The sequence below is a fragment of the Lepus europaeus genome, chromosome 14 (assembly GCF_033115175.1).
Source record: "Lepus europaeus isolate LE1 chromosome 14, mLepTim1.pri, whole genome shotgun sequence".
NCBI classification, from domain to species: domain Eukaryota; kingdom Metazoa; phylum Chordata; class Mammalia; order Lagomorpha; family Leporidae; genus Lepus; species Lepus europaeus.
In genome coordinates this window covers 97,230,757-97,250,810 of record NC_084840.1, presented here as the reverse complement: position 1 = coordinate 97,250,810, position 20,054 = coordinate 97,230,757, and the positions used below count along the sequence as shown (strand labels likewise).

The window sequence follows — 20,054 nt, the reverse complement described above, 5'->3', positions numbered from 1 at the left end:
CTTTTCCTTAAAAAAACAAACAAACAAACAAACAAACACTTTTACCATAAAAGTTAATAAAATATGATTAAAAAGAATGTAAGAACGGGGAGTTAACAGTCGACATTTTGCTGTATCCCCGTTAGTCTTTTCTGCCTGTGAAAACAGAATACAGCAGGATGGGAAGTGTATGTATGTTGGTCTTGAATTTGGTCTGAAGTTGTAGTGGAATCTTCGCCCTTTGGGTCCTGGCTGGCTAACTTCGTGCACGCCTTTCCCTAGGCTTCTGCCTGGGTAGCCAGCACAGTGGAGCCCAGGTCTAAAGACGGCCCTGCGTGATGCTCTGTGGCCTCGGAAGTTGCTAAGAGGTCAAGCAGTCTTGGATTTATGAGGTTTTGGAACTGGAGTCAATGGATAGAAACAGGGTTTTATTTTAGTAGTTTGGGGACTAAATAAGAGGAGAAGAAATGAAAATCAGAAATACAGAAATTCAAGAGATCTGTCTGCGAAATAATAGAGAAAGTTGGGTTTGTGAGACAAAGTGAGCACTGGGGGCTGGCGTTGTGGCCCAGCGGGTTAAACCACTAGTTGTGATGCTAGCATCCCGTATCAGAGTGCTGCCTTGAGTCCGGCTGCTCCACTTCCAATCCAGCTTCCTGTTACTGCACACGGGAGGGCAGTGGAAGATGGCCCAAGTGCCTGGGCCCCTGACCCCCATAGCAGGGAGACTCGGATGGGGTTGGCTCTTGGCTTCTGGCCAGACCCAGCTGTTGTGGCCTTTGGGGGAGTGAAGCAGTTAATGGAAGATCTTTCCCTCTCCCTCAGTCTCTCTCTCTCTCTCTCTCTCTCTCTCTCTCTCTCTCTCCCCCTCTCTCCCCCCATCTCCCTCTCTCTCTCCCTCTGCCTCTCCCTTTCTCTCCCTCTCCTCCCCCCTTCCTCTCCCTCTCCGTCTCCCTCTCCTCCCCCCTCCCTCTCCCTCTCCCTCTCCCTTTCTCTCCCTCTCCTCCCCCACTCCCTCTCCTTCTCCCTCTCCCTCTCCCCTTCCTCTCTCTCTCTTCTTGCTGGCACTCGTCTCATTTTCTTCTAACCTGAGGGTCGTAAACTGCCTGGTGACTTAGGTTCAGTCTTGCATCAGGAGGAATCTAGAACACTGAAGTCCCTTGGCTCTGTGCTGTGGGCCTGGGGTTTACTCACTCCACTCCTACTCCAGGCTCTGGGCTCACACGTAGACAAGCATTCTAAGTGCAGGCGCCTGTGAGATGCACAAAGGGATAAGGTTTATTGAGAAGGTGAGAACGTGTGTGCGCACATGCGCAGGTGAGCACAGAGAAATACCTGTCGTGGTGGGCAGTGGACCAGAAGGCTGCTCGGAGAGGAGAGGTGGAGGAGGGGAGACAGACATCCTGGCAGCCAGGAGAGAGAGAGCCCCTCCCAGGTGTTGGCCTCTTTTATGCAGTGGGGGCAGTGCCTTTACAGGTGTGAGGCCACCTGGGAACTAAATGGCCCCTGCACGAGTCCACTGGAGCTTAATATCCATACTTCATTGCTGCTTTCCCCCATCTGCCCGCAGTTAAGTCCCGGATGCTTCCTGGGGAAGAGGGCTTTTTGGTCTATAGATCGAAGGGTGGAATTGCACCTGGTGGCTGGTAGCAACTTCCAGCTCAGCCGACCTAAACTACCTACCTGCCTGTCCCACGTCATCTACAAGGTGAACTAATCATTAAACAGGAGGAGAAAGAAGCTGTAACCAGAGGATCCCGTGGGTTCCCCTGTGTCTAGTGTCCTCTGCTGATAGTAGTTGGGGCTGCCCTGGCCTGCCCAGAGCTCCTGTTAACCCAGAATGCTGTGAGATCGTCCTGAGTGCCAAGACCTGAGAGGACGGAGCTTGCTCCTGGCCCGGGGACCTCTGTTCTGCTGGATGTTGGGGGGGCAGTAGTGCACCCAGGAAGGCTGGAGCTTGCCTCGTTTTGACTTCCCACTGAGAGATGAAGCCTTACTCTCCATGGGGAAGTGAAATCAGTGGGGAAAAGGTCCAGAAGTTAGAAGCAGAAGTTGTGATTCACAAACCCTAGAGTGGCAAAATAATTGCAGGTTAAGTGTTGTGACTTGGAATTCTTGTCTGGAATATTTTTATGTTAATTTATTTTTAATTGAAGCTGGTATCTTATTTATTAAGTGCATATGTTGACATATGAGATGAAATTCCACCTGACTCTGGAAAACTCTTGGTAATAAGTTGCAGAATCGGCCATTGCCGCAGCTCACTAGGCTAATCCTCTGCCTGCGGCGCCAGCACCCTGGGTTCTAGTCCAGGTTGGGGCACAGGATTCTGTCCCCGTTGCTCCTCTTCCAGTCCAGCTCTCTGCTGTGGCCCGGGAGGGCAGTGGAGGATGGCCCAGGTCCTTGGGCCTTGCACCCGCATGGGAGACCAGGAGAAGCACCTGGCTCCTGGCTTCGGATCGGCGCAGCACGCCGGCCGCAACACACCGGCCATAGCAGCCACTTGGGGGTGAACCAACGGGAAAAGGAAGACCTTTCTCTCTGCCTCTCTCTCTCACTGTCCACTCTGCCTGTCAAAAAAAAAAAAAAATTGCAGAATCTATTTTAGGTAACCAAACCAGGAAGAAACTCTTTCCAAAGTGCTAAAAAGCTAAAATGCTGTTATAGACAAGTACTTTAGAAATGGTTACAATTAGATCCACTGGAAATACTCTTTCCTGAGTAGCAGGAAGTTAAAACTTTCATTGTGAAAGGTTTCCCACGTGCTGGGGGGAACAGGGATCTCACGTGTGTACTGACCTACCAATTACCAAGATTTCACAGCATCTGCCTCATCTACTTTTTTCTTTGAAGTCGTTCAAACAGCTCCGCATGTCTCAGGCATCGTGCCGTTTTGCTTCTGTTTGCTTCTGGGTATGCAAGTCTTACAAATTACAGTGATTTTCTTCTATAACCATACGTCATCGTGCTTCATGAAGTCAGATGAGATGCCTCGGTGTAGTGGTGCAGAGTGTACTCACATTTGCTCTTTATCTCACAGTGTGTGGTTCGCACTGACAGCCACGGTGAGGCCTGCAGCTGGCTTGAGTCTCCTGGGATTAGTCATGCTGCTCTGGAAGTCTGGGGGGTGAGGTAATGCAGCCAGGGCCCCTGGGAAGGCTTTGCCGGGATTGCTGACAGAGCAGCCCCGGGGGCTTGGGACTGACACCTCCACGCTGAAAGCCGAGCAGCTCTCCTCTGCAAATGGCCAGCGTCCTCTGCAAATGGCCAGCGTTCAGGACGGGCACAAAGAGAAGGCAAAGGTAGGAGGAGCAGAGTCAGCACTGGAGGCAAACCGTGGAGACCGGCAGGGTCAGCACACTGCCGAAGAGACTCTGTTCTGGTGTGAGGTCCACCCTCCTCCAGGAGCTGTGTTTTTGGAAACCAGGAGGCCCGGTGGGAGCAGTCAGAGCCACCAGGAAGTGCTGTTTGGAGGCCGTGCTCACTGATCTCCTCTCTCCTCCCTTGCATGCTGGAGGCCCACACTCTGCGAAGAACAGGCCTTGGTGCAGTAGGAGGCCTGGAGGTGGTGCCTGGGGGAGGATCGACCCAGAGGAAACTTGGCATGGCTGGTCTCATTCCCCAGCTCTGCCCAGCTCTATCTGCTTGGTCCTCAGGAGGACCAGAAAGGACGTAGATGATATCAAAAGCTGAACCACACACACACACACACACACTTTTTTTTTAAAGATTGTATTTATTTATCTGAAAGATGGAGAGAAAGAGAGAGAGAGAGAAAGAAAGGTCTCCCATCCACTGGTTCACTCCCCACATGGCCGCATTGGCCAGAGCTGGGCCAATGCGAAGTGAGGAGCCAGGAGCTTCTTCCAGGTCTCCCACGTGGGTGCAGGGGCCCAAGCACTTGGGCATCTCCTACTGCTTTTCCAAGCCATAAGCAGAGAGCTGGATTGGAAGAGGAGCAGCCAGACACAAATCACACCCATGTGGGACACCGGTGCCACAGGAGGAGGATTAGCCCCCTTACATCACTGGCCCATTGGCATTGATAATAGGTGGGCAACATATCTGTCCATTGAATGTGGTGCGAATCACGTTGAGTTATTTATGTTTTTTTCTTTCCAAAGAAACCTTTTGTATAATGAGTACAGATTTCGTAAGTACAACTTTAGGAATATAGAGATTCTTCCCATCACACCCGCCCTCCCACAACTACTCCCACCCCACTCTTCCTCCCTCTTCCATTTCCTATTAAGATTCGTTTTCAATTAACTTATTCACAGAAGACCAACTCTGTACTAATTAATGATTTCAACAATTTGTACACATACACACAAAATATAAAAACTGTTTGAGAACAAGTTTTACAGTTAATTCTCATAGTTCAACTCATTGAGGACAGAGGTCCTACTTGGGGAGTAAGTGCACAGTGACACCTGTTGTTAATTTAACAATTAACAATCTTACGTATGTCGTCAGTGATCACCTGAGGCTCTTGACATGAGCTGCCAAGGCTATGGAAGCCTTTTGAGTCCACAGTCTCTGTCAGTGTTAGGCATGGCCATAAGCAAACTGGAAGTTCTGTCCTCCCTTCAGAGAAAAGTTCATACTTCTTTGATGGCCCCTTATTTCCACTGCGGTCTCACCCACCAAGATGCTTCATGTAGGACTTTTTTTTTTTTTTTTTGCTTTTGTCTTGGCTTTCCATGCCTGAAATGCTCTGATGGGCTTTTCAGCCAGACCAGAATGCCTTAAGGGCTGATTCTGAGGCCAAGTGCTATTTATAGTGATTTTCATTCTATGAGTTTGCTATGTAGGCTGCTTCCCATGTTGGAACATTCTCTCCTTTTTAATTCTATGTATTGTGATCACTTCTTGACCTTTTGGCTAAGATCAAGTGCAATTCTATGTATTGTTATTACCAGACTCTTGGCCTTATTTATGTGATCCCCTTAACACTTAATCTTATCTGTATAATCAATTTAATACTTAATATGATCACTTTAACACTTAGGATGGCATTATTACCACCCAGATTAATGGGATTTCGAGTCCATGGCAAGTTTTTAGCTGTACCCTTTGAAGTATGTCCATAGTAATGTATGCATAACTATATAGCTCCTCCCTCTCTTAGTCCCACTCTTATTTTTTACTGGGATATATTTTCACTTGACTTGATACACATATGATTAATTCTGTGTTAAGTAAAGAGTTCAACCAATGGTATTAAGAAGGAAGAGATGGGGCCGGCGCAGTGGCACAGTAGGTTAATCCTCCGCCTGCAGCGCTGGCATCCCATATGGGCACTGGTTCTAGTCTCGACTGTTCCTCTTCACATCCAGCTCTCTGCTATGGCCTGGGAAGGCAGTGGAGAATGGCTCAAGTCCTTGGGCCCCTGCACTCCTGTGGGAGACAGGAGGAAGCACCTGGTTCCTGGCTTTGGATTGGCGCAGCTCCGGCCATTATGGCCATTTGGGGAGTAAACCAACGGATGGAAGACCTTTCTCTCTGTCTCTCCCTCTCACTGTCTGTAACTCTGCCTTTCAAATAGATAAATAAAATCTTAAAAAAAAAGAAGAGAAAAAACAAGCAAATATGAAAAATTTTCCTTAACAGTCAAGACAAGGGCAGTTCAAGTCACTGCTTTTCAAAGTGTCCATTTCATTTCTACAGGTTTCCTTTTAGGTGCTCTGTTAGTTCTCACAGATCAGGGAGAACATATGATATTTGTCCCTTTGGGTCTGGCTTATTTCACCAAGTATGGTGCTTTCCAGATTCATCTATTTTGTTGCAAATATCTAGATTATATATATATATATATATATATACACACATATTTACTGCTCTATAGTATTCCATAGAGTACATATCCCATATTTTCTTTATCCAGTCTACTGTTGATGGGCATTTAGGTTGATTCCATGTCTTAGCTATTGTGAATTGAGCTGCAATAAACATGGAGGAACAGAAAACTCTTATTTACCAACTTCATTCCCCTTGGGTAAATTCCCAGGAGTGGGATGGCTGGGTCACATGGTAGGTCTATATTCAGATTTCTGAGGTATCTCCATACTGTCTTCCATAGTGGCTTTAACAGTTTACATTCCCACCAACAGTGAATTAGGGTACCTTTTTCCCTACATCCTTGCCAGCATTTGTTGTTTGTTGATTCCTCTATGAGAGCCATTCTAACTGTGGTGAGGTGAAACCTCATTTTTTTTTTTGACAGGCAGAGTGGATAGTGAGAGAGAGACAGAGAGAAAGGTCTTCCTTTTTGCCGTTGGTTCACTCTCCAATGGCCGCTGCGGCTGGCGCACCGCGCTGATCCGAAGCCAGGAGCCAGGCGCTTCTCCTGGTCTCCCATGCGGGTGCAGGGCCCAAGGACTTGGGCCATCCTCCACTGCCCTCCCGGGCCACAGCAGAGAGCTGGCCTGGAAGAGGAGCAACTGGGACAGAATCCGGCGCCCCAACCAGGACTAGAACCCAGTGTGCCAGCGCCACAAGGCCGAGGATTAACCTGTTAAGCCACGGCACCAGCCAGCGCCAGGTTCTAGTCCCGGTTGCTCCTCTTCCAGTCCAGCTCTTTGCTGTGGCCAGGGATAGCATTGGAGGATGGCCCAAGGGACTGGGAGGAGGCTCCTGGCTCCTGGCTCCTGGCTTCAGATTGGCACAGCACCGGCCGTAGCGACCATTTAGGGGAGTGAACCAGTGGAGGGAAGACCTCTCTCTCACACTTTCTGTAACTCTGTCAAATAAATAAATAAAAATCTTTAAAAAAGACTGAATTATTTGGTCATTGTTTGCTTTCCTTTGTAAATATTTATTTGTTTGAAAGTCAGAGTTACAGAGGAAAGGACACAGATAGAGTGAGAGCTTCTATCTGCTGGTTTACTCCCCAGGTGGCCGCAATGGTGGGGCTGAGCCAGGCCAAAGCCAGGAGCCCGGAGCTTTATCTGTGTCTCCCCCATGTTGGTGGCAGGGGCACAAGCACTTGGGCCATCTTCTGCTGCTTTTCCTGGGCCTTAGCAGGGAGCTAGATTGGAAGTGGAGTAGCTGGGACACAAACTGGCACTCATATAGGATGTGGGCGTCGTAGGCAGTGTCTATCTGCTACGCCACAACACCTACCAGTACTAATTTCATAGATTAAATTAAATGAGATGTTTTATGTGAGATGCAAGCATAGTCAATATGCAATGAGCATGTTTTTATTGTTACAGTAATCCACTTCAGTATTAATGAGGCTTTAAGGAGAAGTGGCTTATGCTGGCTTAAAAGTACGATGCTTTAGGAATCCATTCTAGAGCAACATAAATCTACTTACTATGCTTAATGGGCCTCCAGAGGTTACATGGAATAAAAGCCAATTTATAGCTGTTTCAAAAATAAAGTTTTCCCAATAGGATGTCTTGAGCTTATTTTAAATTAAGTTTTATGCTCCTAAATTTAAGTACTTCTTTAAGAGATTTGAAAACATTGCAAAAGTTCCTCCAGACCATTTTAACCCAGATAATCTCAAATATAATTTATACCTAGGTTCCAGATTTTATGAATAAGACTAAATGTCACTTTAGGAGCCTAATGCATAGACTTGATTAATTGTGAACTCTATTGAGCTAGCACTGAAAAATCTTAAGGATTGGCCGGCGCCGTGGCTCACTTGATTAATCCGTCACCTGCGGTGCCGGCATCCCATATGGGTGCCAGGTTCTAGTCCTGGTTGCTCCTCTCCCAGTCCAGCTCTCTGCTGTGGCCCGGGAGTGCAGTGGAGGATGGCCCAAGTGCTTGGGCCCTGCACCCACATGGGAGACCAGGAGAAGCACCTGGCTCCTGGCTTCAGATCGGAGCAGCGGCCATTTTGGGGAGTGAACCAACAGAAGGAAGACCTTTCTCTCTGTCTCTCTCTCTCATTGTCTAACTCTGTCAAAAAATAAAAAAAAATTTTTTTTAATTTAAAAAAAGAGTTCTTTGTGTTGTTTGCAGCCCTGTCTCTACTGTTGAGGAGCAGTTTTTTTCTTCTTACTGTTTGTTGAATTAATGTAGCGCTATGCTTATGATTATAAAATACACTGAAAACATGTTATTTTAAAAGTTAAAAGAACGAGAAAGGAAGGAGGAGTGAGGGTGGCAGCATGGGCAGGAAATTTGCATGTTGTGCATTTGGATGACAGGAATTGTTTCCACGTGAATCCCTGGCGTGCTGTTCATTCACTGTGACTCTGGGGCCGGAAGCCCAAGAGTTCCAGGGCTTCAGAATACATCTTCTTCAGATGACGCCACTTTGGCGAAATCTGCTTGTTGAGTATTTTCCTGATGAGAAGCAAGCGTTCATTATCACATCCACCAAATTGGAGGCCATAGTTCCTTTTTAGCATGTTTTTGTAAAAAGAAAAAGAAACACCCGACAACATATATCATCCTAACCATGTTTAAGTGTATACTGTTGGGTAGTGTTCAGTCCATCCGCAGTGTTGGAAATAGTGGAATAGACCTCCAGAGCTGAAACTCCGTGTCCATATTTGAGTGAGACAGCAGATATGAGAGCGAGCGAGCGAGCGAGCGAGCGCGCTGCCCTCTGAGGATGCCCTCCCCAAATGCCCGCAGTGGCTGGGACTGGCCAGCCTGAAGGCAGGAGTTGCGGCTCAGCCCAGGTCTCCCAGTGGATGGCAGTGAACCAGGTGCTGGAGCCATCACCTGCTGCCTGCCAGGGTCTGTGATAGCAGGAAGCTGGGCTCAGAGGTCTTGAACCCAGGTGCTTACACCACCGTGTTAGGGGGCCCAGGTGTCTTAACCAGCAGGCAAACGCCCAATCCCTACGATTCCCCTTCCTTTTCTAACTGAACAGTACTCGACTGTTTGTATATACCACATTGTATTTATTATTCTGTTTTTTCAAGGTTGTTTGTGCTAAGTGAGTATTCTTTAGACTCATACCGAGTGACTGGTAGAAGAAATATGATAAAATAATTTAAACACATTGCGGTTTGTTTCATAGACATTCTGGTAAAGAGTTGTTTTAGGATGGGGATCTGGCATAGCACTTACAGTGCCATGTAGACCACCTACATCTCAGAGCGCCTGGGTTCTAATCCTGGCTCTGTTCCCCAGGTGGTAGCTCGGTTACCTGGGCCCCTGCAGGCTAAGCCCCAGTTGTGGGCATTTGGCACGTGAACCGTGGATGAGAGCTCCCTCTGTCTCTGCCTTTCTCTCTCTGCTTTTCAAATAAATGAAATTTAAACATTTTACAAAGAATATTCTGATTTTTTTTTTTTAAGAATTGTTTTAGGTCAGAAATGAAAATTAACATGAGATTTTGGACAGGCTGTTTTTAGATATTCCTTCTGTGGTTTCTGGCTTGTGGCATGTACATTTTCTGTTAATTGTTAGAAAGACCTGTGTTATCATTAAGAGGAATTTTAACTCCATTGTTTTCCTTGTAGGATACCTGCAGCATAAAATTCCACTTTGGCTCAAGATTTCACTGCAACTTGTATGTGCATTTATTACTGCGAAATGAATTTGGCTAGTGGTTTATGGTCAGTTCGAATCTTAGTGACACCAAATATAAGATTGACTTTTAAAAGTTCTAGAGCTTGGTTTTTGACTTCTATAAAAATGACATTCATTTTCATAGTACTTTTAAAAATATGACAGTCATTGAAACACAGTCCTGTTGGTTAAAATATAGAAACCTTGCTCTAAGTATTATAAATAGGAAATTTTATGATGTTTAAATATAACAAATGGGAAAGTCTAGGTACTTCCAAGAATTAGGTGAGGGAAAAGAACATTTCTTGACGGATGAGGGACCCTCGTTTTCCTTTAACTACTTCCTGGAAAGATTGTCAGAATTGACGGTACGTGGTTGGTGATGCTTGTTTTGAGATACTTGTTTGATACTTGGCGATGCTTGTTTTGCTTTCGGTGGGTGAATTTTTTAGAGACATAAAATTTGACCATTTATACTTACAACACCAGAAACTGTAATCCACTTGCCCTAGTTTTATTCAGATTATAGGTTTCAGGTGACAATTATGTACTACACCCATGAAGAGGATTTGCGGCAATGTCTTCATGGAATTATATCAAGTAGATATAAAAATGATAGTCTCAGCTCAGTTATTCACAAAAATGTTCAGCTGATATTCTGGAAGTAAAATTTTATTAGTAAAATCTAACTGTTGATTTTGTGATTTATTAGCCACATTTTTTTTTTTAAAACTAAACAGGAAGGAACTCACCAAAATGAGGACCAGTTCTACATTTTTCAGTGTGTATTTGTCTTCATTTAGTTCAACTAAATACAAATGTAAAACAATAAAATGAGATATTTTTCATCTTTATGTAAGTGTTCAGTTTATAATATTCTTATTTTCCTGTTTTCAGCCTTAAAATATTTGATATAGTCTTTAAAGTTTTTTTCCAAAGAAGAAACAGAATCCTTTGAGAATCTTGTTTTTTTTTTTTTTTTTTTAAGATTTAGTTTTATTTATATGAAGGGCAGGGCTGCAGAGACAGAGGAAGACACACAGACACACACGCACGCACTTACAGAAATCTTCCACCTGCTGCTTGACTGCCCAGATGGCCAGGCCGAGCCAGAGTCAGGAGCCTGGAACCCCACCCGGGTCTCCTGCGTGGGTGGCAGGGGCCTCAGCACTTGGCTATTTCTACTGCTTTTCTAGGCGCATTAACCGGTTGTTGGATCAGAAGTGGAGGAGCTGGAGCTGAAACTGATGCTCATGTGGGATGCTGGGCCTTGCTAGAGGCAGCTTAACCTGCTGCACCGTCGTGCCAGCCCTGAGAATCCTGTCTTAATACATAACTTCTAGCTTAGATTGTCCGTGGATCTTCATCATAAATCTTGAAATTTAATTAGGAGATAGATACTGAGGTTTGATTTTTTCGGGCAGCAGAGTTGATAGAGCCGTCTACTGTCTTGTGAATTCACATTTTTCCCTCCTTTGTTACCTGTACTGAGGGAGGCCCAGTAGCTCTGTGACGGGGCAGCTCAACTGTGACATCATAAATCCTTCACATGGAAACCTGGCTGCAGGCTGGAGCTGGTCTACCAGTGCTAATCACATCGGAGTTGCCACATTGTGAGGTTGTCCCGTCACAGGTGTCATTAGCAGTATTTCTTTTTAATTGCAAAGCCGATTAAGGCTGCCGATTGCATCATCTCAGTGCTTCCTCCCGTTGACTGCTGCCTGTGTGGGTTCTTGTGGATGTGGTGGCATCAGCATAATCTATGTTGCAGGCATCCCCTAGAAGAGGACTACCCTGCAGGGCATTTGGAAGAAAAGGTAACTTATTTCTACTGAGAGTTCCTTCTGCACACCCCTCAAACATCAGAAGATGCAGTATAAAAACTATGAGCCATTTCCTGTTTTTAGGCTTTTGTTTTTAAATATTTTATTTACTTTAGTGGTAGAGTTACAGACAGAGAGGGAAAAACAGCGAGAAAGATCTTCCAACCACTGGTTCACTCCCTAAAAGGCTGCAGTGGCCAGAGCTGGGCCGATCTGGAGCCAGGAGCCAGGTCTCCCACGCGGGCGCAGGGGCCCGAGAGCTTGGGCCATCTGCCACTGCTTTTCCAGGCCACAGCAGAGAGCTGGATGGGAAGAACAGCCAGGACGCGAACCAGCGCCCACACAGGATCCCGGCGCTGCAGGCTTAGCCTGCTCTCCTGTGGCACTGGCCCCTTTAAGTTGCCTTTTGAGCAGTTGCCTGCTTGATTATTGGCACGGAATACATATGCTTGCAGCTCTTCCTGTGACTCTCTCCTCGTCCCGAGGGCCTCCGGAGCAAATGTTCCCTCTAAGAAGCCGTCCACAACAAGGAGCCTCCGCCCTGCTCTGCCCTCCCCATGCCACCCCTGCCGTCACAACTTCTAACTGTTTTGTGGTGTGTTTCCCTAAGACTTTTGCTTATGAAAATCTTGAGGAGTTGGGTTTTGGCCTACTTAGTAAGATGCTGGTTAAGATAGCTGTGTCCATGGGGCCAGTGCTGTAGTACAGCGGGTAACTGCCGGCATCCCATATGGGTGCTGGTTTCGAGTCCTGGCTGCTCCACTTCCGATCCAGCTAGCTCTCTGCTGTGGCCTGGGAAAGCAGTAGAAGATGGCCCAAGTCCTTGGGCCCCTGCACCCTTGTGGGAGACCCGGAAGAAGCTCCTGGCTCCTGGCTTCAGATCCATGTACCTCTCTCTGGCCATTGCGGCCATCTGGGGAGTGAACCAGCGGATGGAAGACCTCTCTCTCGCTCTCTCCCCTTCTCCCTCTCTCTCTCTGCTTCTGCCTCTCTGTAACTCTGCCTTTCAAATAAAATAAATAAATCTTAAAAAAAAAAATTAAAAACCTGCATCCCATTTGTAGTTCTTGGTTTGGTCCTGGCCCCAGCTCTGGTTCCGGTTTCCTTGGTAATGCACACCCTGGGAGGCAGCAGGTGGCGGCTCAAGGCTTTGGTCCCTGCCTCCCATGTAGGAGACCTGGATTGAGTTCCCATCTTCTGAGCTGGCCCAGTCCCAGCTCTTATGGGCATTTGGAGAGTGAACTAGCAGATGGATGCGAGAGATCCATTCATATTCTAATATTCTCTCTCCCTCTCTCTGCCTTACAAACAATTAACTACCAAGAAGAGTATCCATGTGTTTTTGAAAAAGCCATTACACTCTTCCCTGTTCTAATAAATAAATAAATCTTTAAAAAAGAATGTAAAATCGTGCCACTTTTCTCATTAAAATTTTTTTGTTTTGGAAAACATTTTTCCATACATTGTTTTTACATATATAATGGACTTATGAGCATTATTTTTTAAAAGGTTTATTTATTTTGAAAGTCGGAATTATAGAGAGAGAGGCATAGACAGAGAAATCTTCCATCTGCTGGTTCACTTCCCAGGTGGCTACAATGGCCAGTGTTGGGCCAGGTCAAAGCCAGGAGCTTCTTCCAGGTCTCCCATGTGGGTGGCAGTGTTCCGAGCACGGGGGCCGTCTTCCGGGGCTTTCCCAGGCCATTAGCAGAGGGCTGGATGGTAAGCAGAGCAGGCGGGACGATAACCAGGGCCCTTATGGAGTGTTGGTGTTACGTGTGGCAGCTTTACCCGCCGTGCCTCAACGCTGGCCCTGAATATTATTATTTTTAAGTAATAACCAAGCATTTAAAATTGCCCCGGCTTTAATTTCCAGCATGGTGGAGGTCAGGGAGGCCCAGGGATGTGCTGAGGCCGACTGTGCTAGCTTGAGGGGCAGCTGTGTGTGTGCTTCCCCAACTTTGGGTCCGGTGTCACTGTGGGAAGCTTGACATCAGCCACAGCAGGAGGACGTCGGTACTTCCAGAGGCTTGTGGGAAAATGAGCTAAAATATGTTCATTTTGGTGCAAAAAATTTGAAATTACTGTGTGATTTTTTTCAATGCTTATTTTCCACGAGGTTTTTGAAGAGCTCCGTATTTGTATCAGAAGCCAGCGGAAGCTACACATCAGGGCCCCCTCCTCCCACGATCTGGTTGTTAAATGTCTGTCTGTACCTGATGTAGACCATCTCAGCACTGTCTTCAGTAGAGTTTTAAAGAGCATTAAGGTGTCCTGAGACGACAACGTGTGAGGATTGGTCGCTGCAGAAAGAGATCTGGTAATTTGTCAGCCCAGGGCTGAGAGCCTTTGTGCTGGGAACAATTGTAGAATAGGTACAATTTTTTTTAAAGATTTATTTATTTACCTGGGAGGCAGAGTTACAGACAGAGAGAGGGAGAGACAGAGAGACTCCCCAGATGGCCGCAACAGTTGGGCTGATCTGAAGCCAGGAGCCAGGAGCTTCTTCCGGTCTCCCATGTGGGTGCAGGGCCCAAGCACTTGGGCCGTCTTCTGCTGCTTAACCTGCTGTGCCACAGCACCAGCCCGGGTCCATTTTTTTTAATTGTAGTATTTTGGCTGTTAAATCTACTGGCTCTGCCGGGACGATCTTTTCCTGTCCCCTGTGATCTGAGGCGGACAGTCAGAGCGGCAGGTGAGCTGAGCTTGTGCGTTGGGCTGTACGTTGTTATCTGTGCTGTGGTTTCCACCTGACCTTGTTGTTTTGGCTCAGATCAAGCTGGCTCAAGCTCTGATTCTGTGTGCAAATCCTTGCTTATGGTTCAGGCCCACGCCGTTGTCTCTGTTCTGTGCTGCTCTGACGTCCCTGGCCTGGGAAGTGGAGCACTTAGTGCCATAGCTTTTGGTGAGCCGCTGTTTCTTAGGGTTAGTTTTCCTGATTCTACCCTAGTGTGCCTAGCGTGATGGCCACACAGGTCCTCTTGCATGGATAGAAGATTTTTAATTTTTGGATTGCCTGGGAAAGGAAGATGTAAATCAACCTGGTAGTTTTCTTAACTCAGCTTTTAGATAATTCTGTTTCAAAGCATTGGTATAAGTAGATTGGAAATCACTGGTGTTCCTTCACGTGAGGTCACACATACAAGCCTTCCTAACTGTTTGATTGTATGGTTCTCCTCCCACTCATAATAGAAACTGGCTTTCAGAACTGTCTTCGACTGCTTTGAGTAAGTTTTAATGAATAGCAAATCTTAGTAACATTGAGCAAAGTTCCTAAAATGACACAAGCCCATGGGGCAGCCTTGTCTGGTAATTAGAAGGTGTGGAGGCTTTGTGACTAAGGGGAGGCATTCCTGGCATGTCGCTGGGAGGGCTAGACCTCTCGGGAAGGCACCGAGGACTGGGAACTGACTCGCTCCTCTGTGCCAGCCGAGCCGCGGTTCTGGGCTCTCTGGATGCTGCACTGGGGGGGAGGGAGTCAGAGGCCGCCTCTGCTCCCAGACAGGAGCTTCCTCTGGGCCGGGGACACAGAGGACTTGGAGGGCTTGAATGTCTTTGGCCTGTGCCTTTTTTGTGATTTTGGGGGCATAAAACTTGCTATGCTTACTGTACGCTTGTGTCCAGCGTAATGCTAGAACAGCATGTGCGGAACATTTCGTTTATTGCAAAATAATTCACTGTTTTTTAGTTCCAGCTCCAGTTTCTCTGAAGTGAGAGAGGGTAGTGTGTGCCTTGGCCGAGACGAGCTTTGCCTTCACTGTTGGGAGTCGTGAGGTCGTAGTGAGGTAGTTTAACTGCTTTAGAACTCTGTGCTCGGAACATTCTTAGCCACTGACGCATGGGCGCCGAAGGCGAGGAGCATGGGTTCTTTGACATCTGTTACCTCAGAGAATGACTGTTCCAGGACAGTAGCCACCTCCTGATGGTAAGTACCCGCTGGCTCCTCACGCCCAGCAGCAGGAAGAGGGAAGAGCAGAGAGGCCAGTGCAGTAGTGAGTGGTATTTCTTGGACAGGAAACAGCAGACAAGGCCTAGCGCTAACCCTCCGCCATGATCACTCTTGCAGGTTTCTGTAGCTGGATCAGGCACCGGAAGAGGCTCTCCGGCCATAACTCTAGTGCAGTTACCTTCGGGCCAGACTGTGCATGTCCAGGGAGTAATTCCGACCCCACAGCCACCGGCTCCTCACTCACCACAGATACACACCGTCCAGGTCAGCGCCCTGCCCACGTGCTAGCCGGCGGCGTCGAGAGCCACCGCCTCCTCCTTTCTCCTTTGTCAGTTCATGGGTCCTTATTTCTCACCACGAGCTTTTACTCCCAAGTTTCTGAATTAGCAATGTGGCAGATTTCTTTCCGGGCGTGAAGTGCCACGTGTCCTGCTAGGTGGATGGGCTCGATGTACGAGGAGCCGCAGCTTGGTCCTCGGGAGCCACTGCCCGTGGGCAGGTCTTGTTGCCTTGGGAGCGCTGTGTGCAGAGCTCTGCAGGGCTCCCAGAAACGTGTGCAGGTTCTTTGGAGAAGGTGTCTGGCACACAGCGTAGTATCAAACGCCGGGTCTTGGTGGTGTTTGCACGAAGGGTTGAATTTCAGTACGTGTAACTCCCAGAACGTCCTGGCATGTGCCGGTCACTGTAGTGCTAGGTTCGTCAGAGGAAGCCTGGCTTTGGTGGACCTTAGTATTGTGCTTGCAACTCATAGCTGTGTTTTATTACTTGTTATTCCAAGGGTGGCCTAAGCCCTGAGGACTTCTTTATAGCGCAACATTTTGTTTTCATCAGTAGATGTAAGTTATTTAATATGTGTATTTAAAGTATATTTTTCTTGTTGACTGAATTTTTTGTTCCTTTTTTGGGGGTCAGTTTATTACTCTTACCCTTTGAACCTAATTGCTGACCACAAAAACCCATGTGTGAGGGGGACTGCAGGTACATGCACTCCTCCTGCCCCTGCCCTGTGTGCTAGAGGACTGTCCGTCACAGGACAGACGAGGGACGGGCCGTCCGTGGGCTCTCAGAGCTTGCCGTGTCACTCAGAAGTCTAGGAGTGATTCCCATCATTCTTTGTTCCTGTGCTGGCCCTTAATTCCTGGGACCAAAATTAGAAAACAAGAAGTCTTCCTAAGCTGCCTTTTTGTATTAGGACTTTTACTGGGACACTGATACCTATCTCTCTCTATTTAGTTTGAAGCTGGGTGGTTTTTTGGAAGAAAGTAGAGTTAGTAGATTTTTTAAAAATTTGTTAAATGGATAATTTGATTGCCTTTGCAGAACTCAGAGTTCGTGACTCTCGTCTCAGTGTTCCTGCCTTGAGCAGTGGGTGAATCACTTCCTCAGGGTTCCCCTCTCTAAAATGGGTAGAATGGCCTGCCTCGTGCAGCGGTTCTGAGGATGACAGGTGTGGCGGAGTCCAGGGTGCGGAGTCCAGGCTGTGCTGGGGATCGTGTTGTGTAACGCACCGAGGCTTGTCTTCGGCAAGCTCTGCTCGTTGGCTTCCATGTGTTTGTGTGCGGAGTGTGGACCACAGGAGAGGCACGGTTACACAGCCAGGAGCCTTAGGGAAGTTTGTATTCTTCTGATTTTCCCAAATCACATTCCCACGTAGTTGTAATACTGAGAAAAGTGAGTTTTCTGAACTCAGCCCCCTGGGCCTCCGAGTGAGCTACACCAAGGTAGACCAGGTGCACTGAAGCAGCCACGGGCCGTGGAGGTCATTCCTGCACTCTGACTTTCCCAGATGCTCAGAGTATGACGTTGGTGCTTGACTTGAGACAGGAAGTCAGACCCTTACCTTCTTGAAGGAGAGACTCCATCGAGCCCTCCCCTCACCTGCTTCTTGTACTATAAGCCCTAACTTACTCCTTAAATGTTTTGGGGGCCTAACCCCCAGTTTGGCCGGCTGAAGTCGGTGGTGTTACTGTGAGGAGAGCGGAGAGACTGGGCTGTGCTTTTCCGCCCGTGTCGCTGGCTGGCTCACCTCCTGCTGGACCTGCAAGGACCGCGTGTCTGCGTCCCCGCGGGGCCGCTCCTGATGCTGGGACCGCTGCCCTGTGCCTTGCTGAGGAGCCGTCATCCCTACACTGCTTGCCGCAAACTCGCTTCGCAGCTGCGGTGTCTGTGTTCGTGCGGCCCTCCCCAGCACGCGTGCACCTTGCCGGCGCAGCTCACCGCGCTCTGCTTGTGCCCACACCGAGATCCCTCAGCACCATTCGTTGAGTGAGGGAGGAAACCACCCAGGCTTTTTATGATGCATCCCAGAAACTCTTGTGTTGTAGGTAGCAGCACTTGCAGAGCCAGCTGAGTCCACCGAGTCAGGAGGCATAACTGACTCTCAGAAACGTAGAGAAATTCTGTCACGAAGACCCTCTTACAGGTGAGTTACCCCACGGCCTGCCGTGACCCTGCTTCTTCCAGATGGTGGAGAATTGTACGCCAACCCACCCTTCCTTGAGAGATGATGTGAGTCGCTTACCTGTGTCTTTACACTGTGTTTTAGAAAAATACTGAATGAACTGTCCTCTGATGTGCCTGCTACTCCCACGATTGAAGAAGACAAACCCGAGAGAGAAGGCACACCGCCTACCATCGCTACCATGGCAGTGCCGACTAGCATATACCAGACTAGCACGGGGCAATACAGTATGTATGCTGCGTTCCCATGACAGTGCCGGCTCTCAGTGCTCCCTGGTGACACACACGCTGTATTCCTGTGACACAGTGTGGCTCTCAGTGCTCCCTGGTGACACACACGCTGTATTCCTGTGACACAGTGTGGCTGTCAGTCCTCCCTGGTGACACACACGCTGCAGTTCCTATGACAGTGCCGGCTCTAAGTGCTCCCTGGCGATACACACACTGCACTCCTGTGACACAGTGCTGGCTCTCAGTGCTCCCTGGTGACACACACCCTGCACTCCTGTGACACAGTGCTGGCTCTCAGTCCTCCCTGGTGACACACACACTGTATTCCTGTGACACAGTGCTGGCTCTCAGTCCTCCCTGGTGACACATACACTGTATTCCTGTGACACAGTGCTGGCTCTCAGTGCTCCCTGGCGACACACACGCTGTATTCCTGTGACACAGTGTGGCTCTCAGTCCTCCCTGGTGACACACACACTGCACTACTGTGACACAGTGCTGGCTCTCAGTCCTCCCTGGTGACACACACACTGTATTCCTGACACAGTGCTGGCTCTCAGTGCTCCCTGGTGACACACACGCTGTATTCCTGTGACACAGTGTGGCTCTCAGTCCTCCCTGGTGACACACACGCTGTATTCCTGTGACACAGTGTGGCTCTCAGTCCTCCCTGGTGACACACACGCTGCAGTTCCTATGACAGTGCTGGCTCTCAGTGCTCCCTGGTGACACACACACTGTATTCCTGTGACACAGTGCTGGCTCTCAGTGCTCCCTGGTGACACACACACTCTGTATTCCTGTGACACAGTGCTGGCTCTCAGTGCTCCCTGGTGACACACACACACTGTATTCCTGTGACACAGTGCTGGCTCTCAGTGCTCCCTGGTGACACACACACTGTACTCCTGTGACACAGTGCTGGCTCTCAGTGCTCCCTGGTGACACACACACTGTATTCCTGTGACACAGTGTGGCTCTCAGTGCTCCCTGGTGACACACACACTGTATTCCTGTGACACAGTGTGGCTCTCAGTCCTCCCTGGTGACACACACGCTGCAGTTCCTATGACAGTGCTGGCTCTCAGTGCTCCCTGGTGACACACACGCTGTATTCCTGTGACACAGTGTGGCTCTCAGTCCTCCCTGGTGACACACACGCTGCAGTTCCTATGACAGTGCCGGCTCTAAGTGCTCCCTGGCGACACACACACTGCACTCCTGTGACACAGTGCTGGCTCTCAGTCCTCCCTGGTGACACACACCCTGCACTCCTGTGACACAGTGCTGGCTCTCAGTCCTCCCTGGTGACACACACACTGTATTCCTGTGACACAGTGCTGGCTCTCAGTGCTCCCTGGTGACACATACACTGTATTCCTGCTACACAGTGCTGGCTCTCAGTGCTCCCTGGCGACACACACACTGCACTCCTGTGACACAGTGCTGGCTCTCAGTCCTCCCTGGTGACACACACACTGCACTCCTGTGACACAGTGCTGGCTCTCAGTCCTCCCTGGTGACACACACACTGTATTCCTGTAACACAGTGCTGGCTCTCAGTGCTCCCTGGTGACACACACTCTGTATTCCTGTGACACAGTGCTGGCTCTCAGTGCTCCCTGGTGACACACACCCTGTATTCCTGACACAGTGCTGGCTCTCAGTCCTCTCTGGTGACACACACTCTGTATTCCTGTGACACAGTGCTGGCTCTCAGTCCTCCCTGGTGACACACACACTGTATTCCTGTGACACAGTGCTGGCTCTCAGTGCTCCCTGGTCACACACACACTGCACTCCTGTGACACAGTGCTGGCTCTCAGTCCTCCCTGGTGACACACACACTGTATTCCTGTGACACAGTGCTGGCTCTCAGTCCTCCCTGGTGACACACACACTGTATTCCTGTGACACAGTGCTGGCTCTCAGTCCTCCCTGGTGACACACACACTGTATTCCTGTGACACAGTGCCAGCTCTCAGTGCTCCCTGGTGACACACACCCTGCACTCCTGTGACACAGTGCTGGCTCTCAGTGCTCCCTAGTGACACACACACTGTATTCCTGTGACACAGTGCTGGCTCTCAGTCCTCACTAGTGATACACACACAGCTCAGGTTATG

General features: G+C 48.6%; 1 protein-coding gene across 1 annotated transcript in view; it reads left to right on the top strand.

Moving 5' to 3' along the window:
- CREM (cAMP responsive element modulator) overlaps positions 1-20,054 on the top strand; it is a 70,778-nt gene that overhangs the window by 23,673 nt on the left and 27,051 nt on the right. The window contains exons 4-6 of the mRNA XM_062211198.1: positions 15,355-15,501; positions 17,562-17,659; positions 17,783-17,925. Coding sequence (XP_062067182.1) covers positions 15,355-15,501; positions 17,562-17,659; positions 17,783-17,925 — 388 coding nt within the window. The remainder of the gene's footprint in view (positions 1-15,354; positions 15,502-17,561; positions 17,660-17,782; positions 17,926-20,054) is intronic.